The 19,829-nt window shown below is 38.7% G+C and overlaps 1 protein-coding gene across 1 annotated transcript in view; it reads right to left on the minus strand.

Annotated features, from left to right (window-relative positions):
- The window catches only part of celsr1b (cadherin EGF LAG seven-pass G-type receptor 1b), an 82,682-nt gene that overhangs the window by 24,098 nt on the left and 38,755 nt on the right, over positions 1–19,829 (minus strand). The window contains exons 6-13 of the mRNA XM_017690253.2: positions 11,252–11,409; positions 6,286–6,449; positions 6,023–6,148; positions 3,166–3,332; positions 2,493–2,678; positions 1,702–1,815; positions 1,395–1,569; positions 507–648 (exon numbers count right to left, since the gene is read on the minus strand). Coding sequence (XP_017545742.1) covers positions 507–648; positions 1,395–1,569; positions 1,702–1,815; positions 2,493–2,678; positions 3,166–3,332; positions 6,023–6,148; positions 6,286–6,449; positions 11,252–11,409 — 1,232 coding nt within the window. The remainder of the gene's footprint in view (positions 1–506; positions 649–1,394; positions 1,570–1,701; positions 1,816–2,492; positions 2,679–3,165; positions 3,333–6,022; positions 6,149–6,285; positions 6,450–11,251; positions 11,410–19,829) is intronic.

Below are 19,829 nucleotides of genomic sequence, written 5' to 3' on the forward strand. Positions count from 1 at the left end.
AATTTCCATGTCATACTATACTCATTTCCATAGTTACACTACACTAAATTCCACACACTACACCCATTTTCACTGGTAAACTACATCCATTTGCATAGTTATGTTACATCCATTTTGATAGATAAACTATACCCATTTCTACAGTTATTCTACTCCTATTTTCATAGTTATAATCTCATTTTTAAATCTATTAGTAATGAGTTTATATAACAAGAAAAAACAAACACTGTTAATGCTTACAGAAAGCTTTTACGGAAGAGATCAAAAGGCAAAATAATTCATTTGAAATATCGAGGAAAAAAAGAAGAAAGAAGTCATTAATGAGAAGATAACACTTCACAGTGTTTCACTCACTTCTAGAACTGAAACACATGCGAATGTGGCTCAAATTTCATTTGAAAAAATCTTTGTGTTCACACAGCATTAAAATATCAGATCTGTGTCACATTTAACCACATAAACCCTCCCACTTCAACATAGTGTGGAGAAGGCCAGAGAAAATGTACCTGTGCTCGCAGTACTGCCCGTAGTAATTGTGTCCACACTCACAGGTGTAGCCGTGTTTGGTGGCCGGTTTGCGAACGCAGCTGGATGTGTGTTCACACGGGTTCAACAGACATGCGTCCACACAATCTCGCCCAAAGTAACCTAACACACAGCAGGGAGACAGCGTCCATACAGATATTTTACACATGAATACACACAGATACCCTCACACACCTACACGCCAGCCTTTCACCAGGAGTGTAATTTGATATATTGGCAGGAAACTCAGATTTTCTTCTTTGAATCAGTCTTTCATTTTTGCCAACTTCTTTTTAGTGTTTAGTGCCAATTATGATTGCAGGTCTGAGCTTTGTTCTACAAAAGCTCCATAAATGCAGCAGAGCGGAGACTCACGCACACCTTTCTCCAAACTTTGTGTCTAAAGGTGTGTTTCTCAACCTAATCAAATCTATTAATGAAAAAAAATTATATCACAGTATAATTCAAATTTCTGACAACCAAAAGAAGACTGCCTCAACAACAAAGTGGACTACTTCAGATGCAACACATTAGACATTGGGAGATGTCTGAGGCTCTACTCAGTTTTCATTTCCATTGAAACACCCCTGGCTCTAAACAAGCTAGTATTAGCACCAGCATTAACTGCACTCATTTGTGGCATACCAGTATAACTGTGGGGAAGAATTTCAACCAGTATACTGATTCATTTGGAATGCCAGCTCACTACTATTGGCTTCTCTTAAAAATGTGTTATGAGGTAATGAGTATTAATTGCTAACTTTAGTAAGAAACCATGTGATACAGATCCTTCAAATAGAGACTACACAGAAAAATGCTGCTCTATTCATTTAACATACAGTGAGATTCAGATCTCAAGTGAGACTTACCTGGCTCACACATGCAGGAGTGTGAGGCCCAGTTGTCTCTGCAGTGGCTGTGCGTGGGACACATGCTGGACATACACGCATCAGGTATGTCACAACCATCCTTTACACGCAGCCTCAAAGCCTGCCGTATGTTGATGTTCACTGTGTTGGTGGAGGTCTCTCCCATCCGCACACCCTGCACAATGACAGTCCGTTAATGTGTGAGGTAATGAGCATATATGTTTGATAGGGTGACATCACTAGACGTAGCTAGCAGGTTTTGACTGGTGAGGCCAAAAATAAAAAAGTAAAATTGACCAGCATTCACCTGCATGCAGCCATTAAAGCCATTGAGCACAGAGCCATCCTTCTTCAGCAGGCCGCCTATCCAAAGCCCCCTCACTTTCAGACCTGGCAGCTCATTCCCGATCTCCACTGTCCTCTACACACAGCACACAGGTCACCTAATACCACCCACACTCAAATATCTCAAATACATTGTTAAATGCAGATAGAAGAGAGAAGAAATGAAATCGGAACTGCCTCTTTGGCAATTTTAAGGTTTTTACATTGTTTAAAAGGTTTTTTTTTTTTCAATTTTCAAGTTTTAGTATTACTCACATTCCTAGAACCAATTACAATGACTCATATACCATATTTACTGAATACCTGGAGGAAGTCAGGAGTAGGGCTGAATGATTTGGGGAAAATATCGTGATTTTTGGACTAATATTGTGATTTTGATTTAAATTGTGAGTATTTTCTATAAATAAGGTTCAGGCCTGTTTTCTTAAGCCAAGAACACCAGCTTGTCCATTTTATCTGCCTACAGGCTTCAGTGCAATATGTAGTGCATCAGACTGTGAGTTGCACTGTCATGTGCCCACATCCCATGGGTGTTTGAGTGCTTCTGATTGGTCTAACACATCCGCAGACAGTTCACAGAAAATTCTGCATGTAAAACTTGCAGGCTATAATTAAAACTACAACTCTTGCTATTTTAAAAGTTTTTGATATTGCAATTTTAATATAAAACAATCAATCTTTCAGCTCTAGTCTGAAAATAAAAAGGTGTCCACAGGAGGATGTTGTGGACCATACCTCATGGCGAGTACATACCTGGAACATGCCATAGTCCAGAGACACAAGGGCCATGTACTTGATGTCTTTCCCATCTTTCCCACTCTTGAGCTCTACCAGGATGTGATGCCACTCCCCGTCATTTACCCGCACCTGCAGGAACTCCAGCAGAGCCACCCGGCGAGACCCCAGAAACACCTGGAAGCGTAGTTGCCTGTTACTGACCTGAGAGAAAGAGAGAAAAAGTCTGAGACTGCTATAGAAACCAAGTGATAAATGATAAAATACAATCAGCAGCTAAGACACTTTCTTTTAACCCCTTAAATGCAAAGAACTTGCTGACTGGTCTAGACTTCAGTCCTCTAGTTCCATAACACCTTGCACTGTGGTTTCAGGGCAGTAACAGAGTAAGACAAAGTAGTTACTGGATAATAAGGCTTCATACCAGGGGTCTAATACCTGTCTTCCTCTTTTTAAGACCAATAACTGAACAATATATCTGCTGTTCGATGGAGTATATTTCTACTTACTCAGCGTAAGAGCCTGTTCTACACATCCTTCCTTTAATAATGGGGGCAAGTTATAGCTCTGCAAGCCACAGAAGCTCTGCTAAGAAGTGAACTGCTAAAGCCCAAGGATTCTCCTTAATTTCAGTCAGTTCTTGTCTTCAGCAGTTTCTGAATTGGTCAGCAGTAGTTGAAAACACACTTACTATCAGGCTGAATTTGGACAGCTCCCCAGCAACAGCGTGAAGCAGAGTGCCAGTGCTTTTACGGGTGCGAAACATCAGGCTGATGTACCAAGGGATCGCTATGGTGACATCAGGGTCACTCCATGAAACCATGGCATGACCATCAAAGTGCAGAGGGGAGGGCATTACTGCAGAGAGAAAAACATTTCAACAGCAGACCAGAAAATATCTCCAAAATGCAACATCCAGCTCTGACATAGTAATATACTGGTACTATTATTTGAGCTTAATTAACCATGCATGCACAAGAAAAGAAGGATTTTGATGTTGCAACATGTTTTCTGAACCAAGGCAGGATTAATCCCGACTGTGAGTTGCCAATTGTTTTCCAGTCAACCAGGACCCTGCTTCTCAATCAGAATCCACCAGCATTCTTACTCACTGCTTGAGGCAAGATATTTTACCTCAGCATGTCAGGACCAGACAGAATGGAGCAACAGGAGAAAGTCTGAGCTGATGCACTTTCTCTCACAAAACATGACACTGCGATTAGGCCACATGTTTAACATTAGAGACATTAGAGAGTCCAGTGACAGTGTGTCCAAGTCAATAAATACATGATATATATCATATTATCCTACAATACCTCCTTTATATGAGCACATTTTCAGTGTACCGAAACAAAAAATGATCAGGTAGTGCGACCGTCCAGCCATATACTCAGGCTAAGTTTTAATCTGCTATTATTACAATATTAACCACTAAAAAGTGAAATTTAGACCTATAAATAATAACAGTAATCAAATAGTTTCTGGTTCTTTTTTAGAGCTCTTTTAGCACCTTAATTTTTAAGCATGCTCTCCTGAAAACAGTGGCTCTGTCTCTCTGCAAACCTCTTTAATGCATGACAAATAACACAGATACAGCCTCAGTAAACACAATCCCACCGCAAGACTCTGCACTATAGCTGACAGAGCGCTAAAGGAGTGAAATTTCATTGCACATGATCTGCAATGATTTTAATCTGCCATTCTAAGGTGTTAGTGGGACCACAGTCGTTAAATGTGAATGACATGTCAATGTATAATCCCAGTTTTAGAATGGAGAGTAACCTCTAGTCCTGGTCAAGTGCAATGAGACAACAGACCACACCAAGCAGTGGACTTCAGGGAATTAGGTCAAACTAAGCTCTCTGAAAATGTTAAGCCAATTTTGATCCAATTTCCTCCCCTTGACTGAACTGTACATTTTATCACATTTAGCAGTTGCCACGCTGCCCGTGCCTGCCCTCACGCCCGGTATGATGCAAACTGAGGTCACACAGGTTCAGTCAAAAGCCACCAAAGAATGACCTGGCTTAACACCAAAGGGCTCTCAAAACCTAACCCAAAGGTGGGACCTTCAAGGTCATGCAGGACAGTCAAACCACCTGAGAGTAAAATTAAATCATGTAAGGAAAGTCAGAATAACTTTCCTCAGCAATGGAAAAAACAATATAATCTTCTCAGTTGTGTATGAAAGCAGATTGTGTTTCTAAGCTGCTTTACATGAAAACCGCTATAGGTGTCTAAATCAGAAGAATGATCAAAGGTGGGGTCAGCGATTTTAAGTCAGAAATTTTTTTTTTTTAATTCTCTTCACATTCTGGCAACCGTGAATAAAATGTGATCAGAAGAAAAAATGCCATCTCTCTGCACTCTTAAAAGGAAGGTGTCTAAATAATTCCTGGCCTGGACGTATTTCTAGGAGAAACTTTTAACTGCTGTAGAAACTTTACTTGATGTGGAAATTCTTTCAACTGTCTAATTTACATTAAAAAGTTCTTTAGGGAACCAAAAAATGCTGATTTAAGCTGGTTTTATGCTGGTCTGGTGCTGGTTTAGCTGGTCACCTTTCATGGTCATGCTGGTTGACCAGCATACCAGCATCAAAAACACAACATATGCTGCTTTTGGCATAACAGCTTCCCATTGCTGCTGAACAGCATATCAGCATTCAAAACACAATATATACTGTTTTTGCTGGTCTATGCTTTTTTCTCAAGCAGGATGTGGTATTGCTTTTTTGGCCTCTTATTAAAGATGCTCTTTAGCCCCTTTATTTTTAAGAGATCAGGTTAAAACATGGGATGTGAACCACCAACATTCAATCAGAAAAAAGAGTTATTCTACCTGTGCCTAAGTACATACTGGGAAACTTTATCCAGACTTTGCGTTATACCTAACGAGCTACAAGCTACTGAGGTGTGACAAGACCCACTGTGACAGGACATAATGGCAACTGCCAGTTTTGCCTACAATTGCTTGTACTGCCAAACAAACCAAAGCAAGATTGATGAACAAAAACTGAAAAGAAAACAATACGATGAATGTAGAGCAAAGACAATGTAAAGAAAAAAACATAGTTTACTTTGAATGTAAGTCAATGTATTCAGATTTTAAGTCAAGTCAAAGTAAAGACAAGTAATTTTGCACCATTTCTTTTGGTCCAATAATCATGAAATTTACAGACAATATAAAGGACTGAAGGAATGTTCAAATTATGTCGAAAAAACATCACAAAATAGAATTACAAAGTTTTGTTCCGACAGCAGCGACGTGCTGGTTTTGCTGGTGAACAGCTATGTAGGCTGTTTTTTCTAGCAGGGTGATGAAAGGAGCTTTAATTGTTGTAATTGTTGACTGTTGTGTTTCAAAATCACACTGTTTGGAGTCAGCATGATGTAGCACAGCAAACATAATGCAATAAATGCTGCAGTATATCCCAAATAATGTAATAAGTGATGTAGCATAGCCCAAATAATTGTCAATGGGTATGGCTTTAACTGTGTTTCTGTGTATACATGTAAGTTTTGAATGTGAAACAAAGATTCTCCTACCATGTTCACAATTCTTTCCCCCGTAGCCTAGCGGGCAGTTACAGGCATGTGTGTTCCACTTGTTCACACACACTCCTCCGTTGTGACATGCACTCCTGCTGCAAAAATTGCTCTTAGCTGGACAACCTGGAAGAGCACAGATAAGCTCTCTTTAAAGGATGACTCATGACAAGTTCACAAATGCTGAAATCAAGAAAGGAATGTTCCGCATTCTGCAGAGAAGGATGTGACTTAGACTTCAAGAGCAATATACAGCATCTAACCTGCAGCAGTGCCATTGTTGGCGATGAAGCTGGCCATGTCAATGGGCTTGCTATCAATGATAAGGTTCCTCATGCAGCCCAAAAAGTCACGGTTCCGTATTGGGAAATCCTCAGGTAGGTCTGGAACTCCACCCAGAAGGAGAGGCCCTGTGAGGTCCAGAGACCTGAAGACACACATGCATTTCCCTCAGGGCACAAAATTACCTTACACACATGCACTTCCCAAATTACCTTATCTATGGCCCAGTTACAGCAATATTGATGTGTATTTATGAGATTTACAGACATCCTCACAATTGTGTAAGGAAAGTATTTAGGTGTGCTATTCAGTTTCCATCATGTGTCAGACAGAAAGGCTCTTTCGTTCGCAGTATTATCCTATACCAAAAAATTTACCTTCAGGCCTCAATCGGAAAGTAAGTTTAAAAGGCCATATTTGAAACAACCCATTAAAACTAAATATCACATGAACTAAAGGCTTTCAGATTTGGATTAAGCACTATTAAATGTACCATACAGCGAAATGCTCTAGTGATATAGCCCAGCCAAATACTATAACACAGCTCAAATTGACTTAATCTCAATTAGATGTAGAATATGATGGAAATTTCAAATCATCATTGGATAACTAAAATTATGCTGTGGAACATGCTCTGCGCTTTTTGCTCCTAGTTGAACTGTTAATCACAACTCTCAGTGTAGTTATTAGATTAATAACCCAAATCAGCCTGAGTGCTGAGAGACTATATGTTCATCTGCTAAGAAGAGGCTGAAAATTAGGAGTGTAGAAACAGAAAAGGCACGAAACTGGACAGTGCTACACTGAGCCATAGTTCTGGACTTGGTATGGACTTTATTTCTAGCCAGATACTGTATATTAGCAGAAGTTCATAGTACTAATGCACCAATTCCATATAACCTTATTAACTAGACATTGTTCAGACATGACCAGTTTGCATTCAATACTTTTAGTCATGGTTATTGTACAATTGCAACACAGAAAACTGTAAGCCCTCTAGGACAATATAATTTGAAGAGCTAAAAATGTGTACAGGCCTAAACAGAATTTTGGTGTATGATCATCTCCACTACTGTACGTCAGCCTCTGATGTATCTATATATTTGTGTATTTGCTATGATTAAATATGCATGTCTTAACAAAGCGCTGGTATGGGATTTGGTACTGGCAGAGGAACAAATAAATTGGAGCATTTTATCACATTAGTTTAAACTGTGGTCCCCGGTTTCCTCCCACAGTCCAAAAACATGCAGTTAGGCCCTCCAACAGAAAAAAAAACTATTAAAAAACAATTAAGTTTCAAACTTTAGATACATTATATTGCCAAAAGTATTAAGTCACGCGTCCAAATCATTGAATTCAAGTGTTCCGATCACGTCCATGGAGACAGGTGTATAAAACCACCTAGGCATGCAGACTGCTTTTACAAACATTTGTGAAAGAATGGGTCACTCTCAGGAGCTCAGTGAATTCCAGCAAGGTACCATGATAGAATGTCACGTGCGCAACATGTCTAGTCATAAAATTTCCTCGCTACTAAATAAAGGAAATGGAAGCGTTTGGGAATGATAGCAACTCAGCCAGTGAAGCAGTGGAGACATGTTCTCTGGAGTGGCAAATCACACTTCTCCCTCTGGCAATCCAATGGACGAGTCTGGGTTTGGCAGGTGCCAGAAGAACAATACTTGTCTGACTGCATTGCACCGAGTGTAAAGTTTGGTGGAGGGGGAATTATGGTATGGGGTTTTCATGGGGATTTCATGCTTGCAACTTTGTGGGAGCAGGCCCCTTCCTGTTCCAACATGACTGCACGCCCATGCACAAAGCAAGGTCCCTAAAGACATGGATGAGCGAGTTTGGTGTGGAAGAACTTGACTGGCCTGCACAGACTCCTGACCTCAACCCGGTAGAACACCTTTGGGATGAATTAGAATGGAGACTGTGAGCCAGGCCTTCTCATCCAACATTAGTGTCTGACCTAACAAACACGCTTCTGGAAGAATGGTCAAAAATTCCATAAACACACTCCTAAACTTTGTGGAAAGTCTTCACAGGAGAGTTGAAGCTGTTATAGCTGCAAAGATTGGGCCAACATCATATTAAACCCTATGAATTAAGAATGGGATGTCACTTAAGTTCATATGTGTGTGCAGGCAGACAAGCGAATACTTTTGGCAAAATAGTGTATTTACAAGGATAAATTATATATTATATAAATTATGTCATGATCTATTTAACCAAAGAACTAAGATAATAATGAGCCAAATCCAAATATATACAAAAAATATATATATATATATATTTTATATAATTATATATTTATAGGATACTTTTATTTGGAGGTGGCTATCCCAAACCATAACCCCTAAAGTTCCACATGTGAAAATAATACCAATATTTTGTGTTTTAAAGATACTTTTATTACTTTTCAAATTAAGTTACATTTATTTATCATTTGTTTAATTTTTAATTAGAAAACATTACTTACAATGCTGTCCTGCAGAAGAGTTTTAGTCCATAGGCAGAGCCTTATTTTAGCCACACCTCTGCATTTTAGAGCAGAAAGTAAGACTAAATCCCTGTCCCTCATGGCGAAAATGGTGAGCAGTTAAATCCCAGTAATGTGTCCCAAAGACTGAAAATCAGTGTATGACCTAAAGCATTGTCACTATCAAAACACATATTTTTGCAATTAAGTAAATGTTTTTGAGTTTTAATGAAGAATATTATGATCTTATGCGTGTAAAACTGTATTTGCTAGTCATGTACTGGTTAGCGTTTTTAGTTATGCTTAAAATCAGCAAAAATTGTCAGTAGCAAAACATTTGGCAAAGTTTCGGTAATGTTATACTTATTTTCATAATGACAGAACAGAATGTTCAATCATTTGCTTAAAAAAACTAATATAGTTACGGTACAGGGTTATTCAAAGCAAAATGATTTTAGTCTAAAGTCCAGGTCAATTAAAAGTCCCAAATGTGTTTTGAACTCTGATTTTGAACTAATTCAGTAGAATGATCTGCAAACTACTTGCAGCTTCATAAATTTCACTGAAGTGCAGGTCTTTGGATTGGCAGACAATCACAGCACAAGGACTTCCATTTACTGTGCTATAAGTTTTTACCCAGTCATGTCTGATCTGATGAGATCTCAGTCAAACTGAGAAACCATTAAAGAACAATGATGAACCTCAGCCTAGATCAGCTCAGAGTGTGTTTGCACAGTGAAGTCCATAAGACAGGATTGGCATAAGAGTAAACGCAGATCCGGAGAGATTAGTGGAGAGAGAGGGCCGTGAGTGAAAGGAGAACAAGGGAATGCGCTGTAATCTCCTGTAATGATGAGCTATTCAACACCAGTCTGCAGTTAGCGTGCCTAAGCCAGCTCTTATGTCTGCCCTCCTGTACAGTGTCTTGTTCAGGCCAAATATCAGACCTCAGGGCCTGAGAGAGACAAAATGTGCTTGAGTGTGTACAAGATTGGTGTGTCTAAATTCAAGCAATATAGACCCATATAGACCACTTGACTTGACTTGACATTTGGCAGACAAAGACAGCGAAAAGTACTTATTATCTTTTGTCCTCACAGCATATGTTAGAATCCATGTCTCATTGAGTTGACTTCTCAGTGAAAGGGTACACAGAGTTAAAGCAGCGGTTTAGTGAGTAATTATTTTAAATGCAGTCCATCAGCTAAGACATATTTGTTGTCTGAAATTTCTTATGTGGTTTCTGACACTGTATGACATACTGTTATTTCTACAAATGGCCAAAAAACTTTAGACAAAATTCATGCTTCAAGATGGTTGCCTGCAGATATGGGGTCTTGAGGCACTGACTCAACTTGGACTCTCTCTTAACTGATAGGCAACTCGACACAGTCTCAAGACTTAAGAAACGTGAAATTTCATCCTGGGAAGGAAAAACACCAACAAAAATGATTTAATTAGGAAAATAAATAAAACCTTTCATTTCCAGCCTTCAATGTGTGACTGCAATGTCTTTCTCCCAGAGCATGCAGGGGTGTTAGGTTCAATATCCAAATATCAAGCTTTCCATTAATGTTAAACTTTCAGTCTAATGGACAAAACAAGGCGCTACATGCAGTAAATGCGATGTTTAAAGGAAGGAAAACAGTTGGCTAGTATGTAGTTGGTTATTGAGTATTCTGGCTAGCACAATAGCTAATCTAGCAGAAGTTGTTAGCTAATAGCTAATTTTAGTAAATTCCAGATTACATTCCTTTAAAACTTACTAAAACTTCAGATGGATTAGCTACTATGCTAGTTAGCTAGTGCACCAGTTATACAAACTACAGGCTTATCAACCATTTCAAGTTTTTTTACGTCTTTTACTTAAATGCCTTTGTTACTGCATGTAGTGATTCAGTTCTGTCCTACAGGCTGAAGGTTTCTTCTGTAATGAAATGGTTGTTAGTTAAAGCCACGTGGAACCTGACAGATTTTAATGGAGGTCACTTTTGTAAAATGCAATTCCTGCAACTAATAACGAGACGAACTTCAAAAGACTTGAGACTCGACTCGCATGTCAGAGCATGAAGATTTGATTTGGACATGAAGCTACTTGTGAATATCTCTGGTTGCTAGTACTGTTTTAGCTGTGAAACATTACTGTGTGGATGTTTTAGATAACAGTACAGTATACAGTGGGAGTATGTAAGAACTGGATGTGGTGTGCTTCAGGTGTATGATGATTTAGTTATGCAGTTTGTATAGTGCTAATTGGTAGAGTGTTATTAGCTTCAATAGCACTGCAGGTCTAGTGTAAAAGTGAAGAAGAAAACACGTTCAATCAGGCTGATCGGCTAAATTTACAGTAAGGAGTTTGTTTACGGTTGTTTTTTTCACTTAGATATTGCTTTTATTAAATACTATTTACATCAGTGAGGAAGACAAAAGCAAAGAGAGACCATCTGCCTCACACTCACTTCTTCTTGCCTGTTTGGGTGCCCTGAGCTGCACAGGTGTAGTTTCCAATCTGACCACCAAAGCGAACAGCCATGGCAACATCACAGTCATCCACAGCAACCACGGCAACCTTCTCCTCTGATGGACCATGAGGCAGGCCAAGACGTCCGATGTTGGGCTAGAGTACAAAAAATGGAAATGATGAGAGGTTTTTTGTGTGTGGTGCTTAAAGAGATTCAGCCACTGCAACTCAATCATTTTTCAATGTATGTTACGTGAATGAAGATTTCAGTGCTTTTCAAACCCAGACTTTTCACAGCTGGGGATCATTTCACTGACTTCAGAATCTTTTCAAAACGATCTAAATCCTCACACGAAAATCCCAGAGATGTCTCCAGGCGTAACAGCTCTGGCTGTGGGGGTTTTGTTTGGGTGGAGATAACAGGCCATGTTTGTTTCTAATCATTCAGACACAGCGTGAGGTGTCTGTTTACCACTCTATAGAGCTGTGGCCTTGGCAGCTCGCCGTCTAATTGGATTAAGCCAGTGAAACAGTGGTGAAGAGCAGATACCACAAAGAGAGAGAGAGAGAGCGTCACTCAGTGTCAGAACTCTCTGGAGACCTTAGTGGTTTCCACAACGCAGCAAAAGTCTGCATTATCGTTTGGCAACACCCTTCCTCCACCCCAGAGCTGTGGAGCTGTGCTCTTTCAATCTTTGTTTCAGCAGTTGTCCTGTTCAGTCTATTTTGCATACCCTTTGTGTGAACTTTATAAGTTAGAATGTGTACAGACTATTAGCCACATAGTTGAAAGTGAGCTGGAGTGGGGAGTTATATGCACGAAAAAATATGCACTGAAGATCACACAACATCTCTTCATCATCTACATTCTGGACCACAGTGTTTGTGATAAATAAGCTAAAATAGCACCTTTTATTAATTAATTTTTGGCCTGCAGCATAAGAATTAGTGTGACCCCTGTAGCCTTGTAAAGTTTCTGGACACTCAATCAGTACCTTGATACTTTTTTACTAAATTAAGTAGGTAGTTATACTAAGGATACAGATTCTGGTAAATAGATGTCAGTTCAGCTTCTCAGTTATTGCACTGAGGTGCTGCCTATTGCCTAAACATGACACCAGCAGTGCACCTCTCCCAAACAACTGTCCCAACATTGAGGGTAATTTGAACACACCAAACCCATTCTTTGTATATAAATGGTTTGACTTTATAAAACATGTCATTTAAATTTCACAAGAAATACTAGCACATGAAAATGCTTGGATTCACAGACATTTTGTACCCAGGAACTGAATTCTTTTTTCCTGGACAATCAAACTAACCAACCTGGACAATCCAGGGAAATCCTGGACAGGTGTCACCTATTACCAGAATAGATATGAACAGATGTACAGAGAAAAACGTGAAAAAAAAGATCGAAAACACATTTTATTTTTTATTTGAGTAGGTGAAAAGGGAAGCACTGCTTAATTACCAGTTTGGACCAGAACTTGGACTGAGAGGCTTCTACTTTAAGCTAGAAGGCCAGAACCCCTCCTTGATGTGCAAACTTGACTGGGAAACAGCACTGAAGAACAGGGAGGAGACTGGGGAGGTGCGGTGTGAAAACATCACAGGAAGCAGAAGGTAGACATGGAAATTTGTAGCATGTTTGATTGTAAGGAGGAGCTTTAGACATGCCCCCCCCACAAGCTTCAATGATTTCCTTCATTCTAAACTGCTGTAGCTAAAATCAAGTTTTAGCACAGGTAGCCATCAACTTTAGGTAAATAATCTGGATTTTAATGATGAATCATCAACATTCAGAACTTCTGAGAACGATGTTACAGATAAAACCACAACAGGCAGTCACTGACTGTTTTCCTCTAAATGACTTGATGTCTATATTCTTGGGTGGATTCAGTCAGATTTGTCCATAATTGCACAGTCTGAGCAGGACAGACATGTGTCACGTGGTGGATTATGGAAAGAACTTCCAAAAATGGGTGCAGAGTTGTGTTGTTGCCTTTGTTGCATGTTCACATCACACTTCTCAAGCTGACTGTACACAAAAAGCTACACTCGACATATTTATATCTGTATTGAGCTAAACTCTTTTAGACACTTATTACTTTACTGTTATGACAGAAGTGTAGAACAAAGTAAAGGATTGCAGTGAAAGTAGACCACAGGACAAGCTGACACTGGAATCTGCAACCACTCCGTCATTAAAGGGAGACGAAAACACATTAAAGTAATCATTCTCCAATCTCTAACTGCTCACTCACGCTATACAGTAATGTGATGAAATGAAAACAGGACAAGTCATTTAGATCCTGTGCAACACCACAAAAGTACACAGTTTTCTTGATTGTAAACATGTTTTTACATACACAGTTCAAATGTTTGGTCATATAAATAAGTGTTGCTATTTTATTCAATAGTAACTTATACAGTGCAGACTAAAGTATTATGTGTTACCTTGTACTAAAAGGTAGGTGTTTTAAGTGTTTTTATTCAAGTAAAAGTTAATTTTTTTATTACAACTTTACTCTCAATGTTTTGCAGTATTCTTGGTTATTATTAATTCATCTATTGCAATTTTCTATCATTTATATTATATAACTTCTTACAAATTATTTCAAACCTAAGAAGCTTCAGAGCTGAAGCTAGCATTGAATTAGAATCATGGTATTCAGGTATCTGCAACAAAACAGCTTCAAAACAATGATTATATCCTTTGAAACAGTGCTTCCAGGCTTTGAAATGGTAGTATGATTTCACTGTTCTGCATCTCCTCATTATGACACAACAGGCCAGGGGCCTCCTTCTACCTACACCCACCAACATGCTTTTCAATCTGGCATTGTAGTGCTCCTGAACAGGCTTGGAACAGGACAATGGCAAGTGCTCAACTCAGCAATGCAACCCAGTAGATATTCCAAACGACTGGTTCGTTGATTTGATTCAGGGAGAGAGAGAGAGGGACCTTTACATCCTTCCCTCCTAGTGAGAACATGGCCAGCTGTATTCTTGAGGACCCTCAGCTAGAGACAGACATGGAGCAGCTGGGGCATGAGTCTACAAAGGGCCTAGACCTGCAGTGAAATAAGTGATTTCCTCTGAGCCTCTGAGAGGTCCAAGTGGGGCTCTTTAAAACAGCCATTATTTTTCTGTGATATAAACCATCCCCAGTTGACTGAATGCTGTACAGCTGACTCCTGTTTTCTGTCTGCCACCTTCTACTGATGCTGTTCAGCTTATTATAGAGGGAAGAGGGTCTCTGTTGGCCAGTGATGTAAGTGAAATACAATCATCAAGGTATTCTAAGTGCTTCTGTTGACATGAAACCAAATCAGATATTACCCATAATGAGAATGTGCAGGTTTAGCTGTCAGACCACAAGAATGTTGCTGAAATGTTAAATACCCACCACAAGCGAGGAGCAACAATTTTCACAATGGCAGCTTAGGCAGTGAAGCAGGCATCATAACACAGGTGGTAGGAGGTCTATTTACATTCTTTATTGACAGACCCCAGCTCCTTCTTGAGCTTCTGTTGTGACATATAGTGCCAGATGTAGGCTACGTGCATGACAAGTGCAAAATGTGACCTGTGTGGCTGAAATGTGCGCTGCACTAATAACGCATACCAAACATATGAACCCCCACTAACTGTGTACTGCTTATAGATTAAAGAGTTTAAAAGATTCAGTGTAAGGGTGAAAACTGTCAACCAAATGGCCAACTAAGGAAGATCACATAGATTTGTTAAATGTCATGATGTAACTTAATAAACACTGATAAACCAAAGCAGGTATTAGATGATAACAACAAATAATACTGGGCTGCAATGAGAGACTGGAAATGATTAAACAAATAAATTCACATGTTAAATCACTAATAAATGATTTTTTATTGTAATGTTGTAGTTTTTTTCTGAGAAATGAACACTGATTGCTGCTTTCAGAACAAAACTTGGTATACCCATTTTTGTTGTTTTTCAGTTTTTGATATAATTTAAATGCCTGTTGCCCTTTATATTATGTGCAAATTTCATGGGGAATGAAACAAAATAAATGGCCCAAAATTACTTCATTATTATAATTAAGTCTGGTTTCAGTCACTTACATTAAAAGTAAGGTGCATTTTTTCCTTCTTTGTAAAGTTACCATTTTAAAGTTACAAGGTTTTGTTTTAAGCACAACTTATTTCAAAATGGAAGCCCATTTCCATGGGAACTTCCAAGCAAATGTTTGGACACCAATTCATACACACACATGGAGATCTGGAATTTACCATGCAACACACCTGACTCTGAATTTCAGTTACATTCTGAAGGACAGAGGAAGTCATAAAACTAACAAGGCTTATATTGAGTTGAATTAGTAGTGAGTTGAATTAAGCTGACAAAATAACGTCTCTTGGTAATAAAGAGTGTGAGAAAGATTACAGAAACGCTGAAAATTCCACAATCGGGGTGAAAAATGTACTAAAGTCATTAAAAGATACAGGAAACGTTGAGGACACTGGCTGAGCATCAGTTTTCGAACACATGCACTCCATACCTCAAAGACTTCAGGTAGCCATTCACAAGAGGAGACATACCTGACAAAACACTGACCTAAATAAAATACTAAAGAGTGACCTAAATAAAGAAAAGAGACACTAATGTTTCAGTACTTTTACTTGCCTTACTTAAGTTTTTAATTCATTTTGAGTCTCAATTCGTAAACATGCTGTTATGTGGTTCTAACTTTTCAGCTGGATATGAATTAATAAATGACAAATTTATGTACCAAATCTCATACAAAATAATAAATAAAACAAGATGTAAATCGTATTTAGAGACTGTCCCAAGACTATTTTTTGGCAACAAGGTTTTCATAAGATCATAAACTGTAAGTTCTTTGTCTTTTTACAGTTGCCTTGTGAAGTTGTAATTGTTCTACATTCAGCCTTTTCTTATAAATGCACACTGCAAGCTTTTGAAGCTCTTGAATGTGTCCTAATGTGCTACCATTTGTCCTTTGATATGTTTGCTTCTGACCAAAAACAGCAGAAAGCATGATGAGGGGGTGAGCAGCCCGCACTCACTGGTCCAAAGGAAAGCCATGAATGGGAGCATTCCTGCAGTCTGACGCATGCAGCATGGAAGACGTCCAACTAATCAAGGTCCACACACGCTGTACTGTTAACAACTGTCACTGCAATCTGAAAAGAGTGAGATTCTGTGTGTGTGTGTGTGTGTGTGTGTGTGTGTGGGTGTGTGTGTGTTTGACCTAGGTGAACACATGCGCAGTGTTAAACAAAATCAAACTATATGAAGAGACTCACTGTTTGAACAAGCATGAGACTGGAAACAGATGACACAACAGAAAAGTAAACCTTCAGCTTCATGCTTTACTGTTTCTGTTCTGTTCACAGGGTCACACCAGGGTGCTCTAACTGAATCCATTACTGGCTAGAACCCAATTCTCACTAACTCAGTCACAATAAGGAGCTCCGCTTGCTGCTCATTCCGCCCAAATGCCTTGATGATGATTCTGCATTCTTGTTTACCTATTCTGCATTCCCTCGATTCCCTTTCTCATAAAAAAATATGAACTTACTGACAGCTCGGTACCCACAGGAACACAGCTGCACACAGTCACCAGTGAGCTTTTAACTTTCAACCTCATAAGTCATCATATCATTCAGTGCTTCAAAACAATGGCCTAATTATGATCCCTGCAGACAAACAGGAGTTTCCCTCTACAGCTCTCCTAAAACCACCCGACAGCTACAGCTCACAGGCAAATGTGGATTAAATCATGTCAAACTTGCTAAATTTATAGATGCATAAAACCATACATAAAATGTTTTCAAAATCTTCTTATATATGAGCCTGATACACAAATAGCAGGTAAATAAAATACCTTTTGGTGTATTAGAACTATCTGTCTGTCTGTCTGTCTGTCTATCTCTGTCTAATACTGTGCAAAAGTCAGACACCATCCTTCATATATTTAATCTTAAGTCAAAACAGCCATTAAGTACAAGATATTCATTTTTAGGATCAGGAGAAACACAGAAACAAATATTCAACAGAAAATTACACAGAGGCCTCAATAACTAAACATAATATCATTTTTTCAGTGTTTACTGTGTCTAATCTTTGTCTTTATTACAGCTCCCATTCTTTTCAGAAGACTTGCTTGCAGTTTGTCAAAGAAATCAAAGTTCAGTCTTAGAACTTGGTTGCATTTTGTGTTTCTCATAATCCAAGTAAATCCAAACACATTCAGTGATGCTGAGATCTGGACTCCACATCTCAGTTCTCAGTGTTCTAATGCAACTTTTCTTCTTTTTGGTCTATTTCCTTTTATCAGCGATGGCTTCTTGACATCATTATAGACTCATAGTGTTGAGTTGTACTCACACCGTGGAAGGATGGACAGAGACACCTGTGGAATTTTTCAGATCTGAACTAAGAGCTGAGATTAATTTTCTCCTCTCTCTCAAAGGCGAAAGCTTTAAGAGCTGTTTATCTGATGCAGACAGTTTTGGTGTCTAGCTCGGTTGTGAGGGCTCCCAATTTCTCTGTATCTTCTAGTAATTTTTTGGATTCCATCCATCCATCCATCCATCCATCCATCCATCCATCCATCCATCCATCCAATTACCCATCCATCCATCCATCCGTCCATCTATTTATCTATGAGATCGAGCTGAGAAGAGAGCTGCTGAAAACAGACTAAAATTCTTTGGCCATAATGTCTGTAGTTAAAAAATGACAGAGTGGTTAAGTTCTGTTTGTATGTAAAACTCTGCACAAACATTCTACAGTGTATTCAAAGACAGACAAAGGTGAAAGTAGAGAACAACAGCCAAAATAACAGCTTAACAGAAAAAAGAAAATGGTATCAAATGGTGGTTACGTCATGGAGGGTCAATCTGAATATATATATATATATATATATATATATATATATATATATATATATATATAAAATATTACATAAACCATAATATTCCAAAAACCTTTCCTTCTAGCACTACTGAATATGTAACATCAAATCTCTCTTTTTACCATATGCTAGATCAGTGCTCTGAGACAGCACAATACACATCTTTGTGAATTAAACATTTAAATACTACAGATCTGGTGAGCACTGTGTGAATATATATATATATATATATATATATATATATGTATATATGTGTGTGTGTGTGTGTGTGTAAGTGTGACAGAAGATATTTGTGCCATCTGGCTCTTTCAGGGACCCCAAGCGTCTCATTGTACCCCAGATTAACTCAGCAGGGGGGTCACCATTGTCTGCATCACCGCTGGGGTTAAACCCAAACTTAGGCAATGAGGCTGAGGGGGTTCAGGGGGAGAACCTCACCCACAATAAACACAAAAAAAGAAGGGGCACTACTGACACAGCTAGAGCTGTTTGTTCATGGACCGTTTTCTTTTTCAGCTTTGTAGGGTATTTGCTTTACCACCAGCTGACGTAATGTGATTTGGCCAAAGCTGGACATTTCAGATAGCCTGGTTATAAATCAAGTTAAAATGTTATTAGTGGGCAACCAGTACAGTTCCACCAATATCCATTATACCTCAGTATCTCTACACATGATCTCTACAACAGTTAGCACAGCATTTTAGCTCTACTGTTAACACCAACACTTCTCAGGCAGCAATATTTCTCAGTATAGAAAGAATAAATCATTCTAATCAAACTAAACATAGGCAAAAAGATCCCACCAGGTTATTAATACAGTGCAGTCTTACAGATCACCAGATCACAGCTTGCCATACTGCCATAATAGCCAGGCTAGTCTTTAACAGACAAAGGTCAAAAAGATAAAAATGAGCATACAGCATAGGTACTAATGGTCTACAGGACACATATTTCATTCCAAAGTTCCTTCAGTGACATAACTACCAAAGCCTCACTTGGAAAAGGCTCTCCAGAAATGTCCTTTTCCTGTTATGTTTATAGTGGCAAACCTTATAACACTCAATAGAGCTCAGATCAGCCTTTGTGGATGAGGATCACACTAAGCAGGAGCATTACATTTCTGATCTTCAGTTTAATTCTGGACTTTTTGAATATATCCTGAGAATTTTATTATGACCTAAAAAAGGTAACATTATTATAGCGAATTCTAAAATTGCAGTTAAATGGCATCCTCCGGGCGCATTTTTTCACCCATAAGCAGCATAGCTAAAGTATAACCACCACTGGAAGAATGTGACTTTTGTGTCTGATTAACACAAGTAGTAGAAGCCGACCTTTCAGGCTAGTCAGAAGTGTTGCGGTGATGTGGCACAAAATAAGTACAGCAGAAAATGGCTTATTCTTAATATTGCAATACATAACGGGTTAAAGTCTTATCACATCACAGTTACTGACTTAATAAGAAACATGTTACACTGCATTACTCATATATCTCTCAGAGAACAATATTTATTGCATAAAATACAGTTGGTGTATATATATATATATATATATATATATATATATATATATTTTTTTTTTTTAGTGGTTTATTGTTAGTGGTTGGTGTAGTGTAGTGTAACACCTCTGCCTTCTAGGGTTCAATCCC

Source organism: Pygocentrus nattereri, chromosome 8 (assembly GCF_015220715.1).
Source record: "Pygocentrus nattereri isolate fPygNat1 chromosome 8, fPygNat1.pri, whole genome shotgun sequence".
NCBI lineage: Eukaryota > Metazoa > Chordata > Actinopteri > Characiformes > Serrasalmidae > Pygocentrus > Pygocentrus nattereri.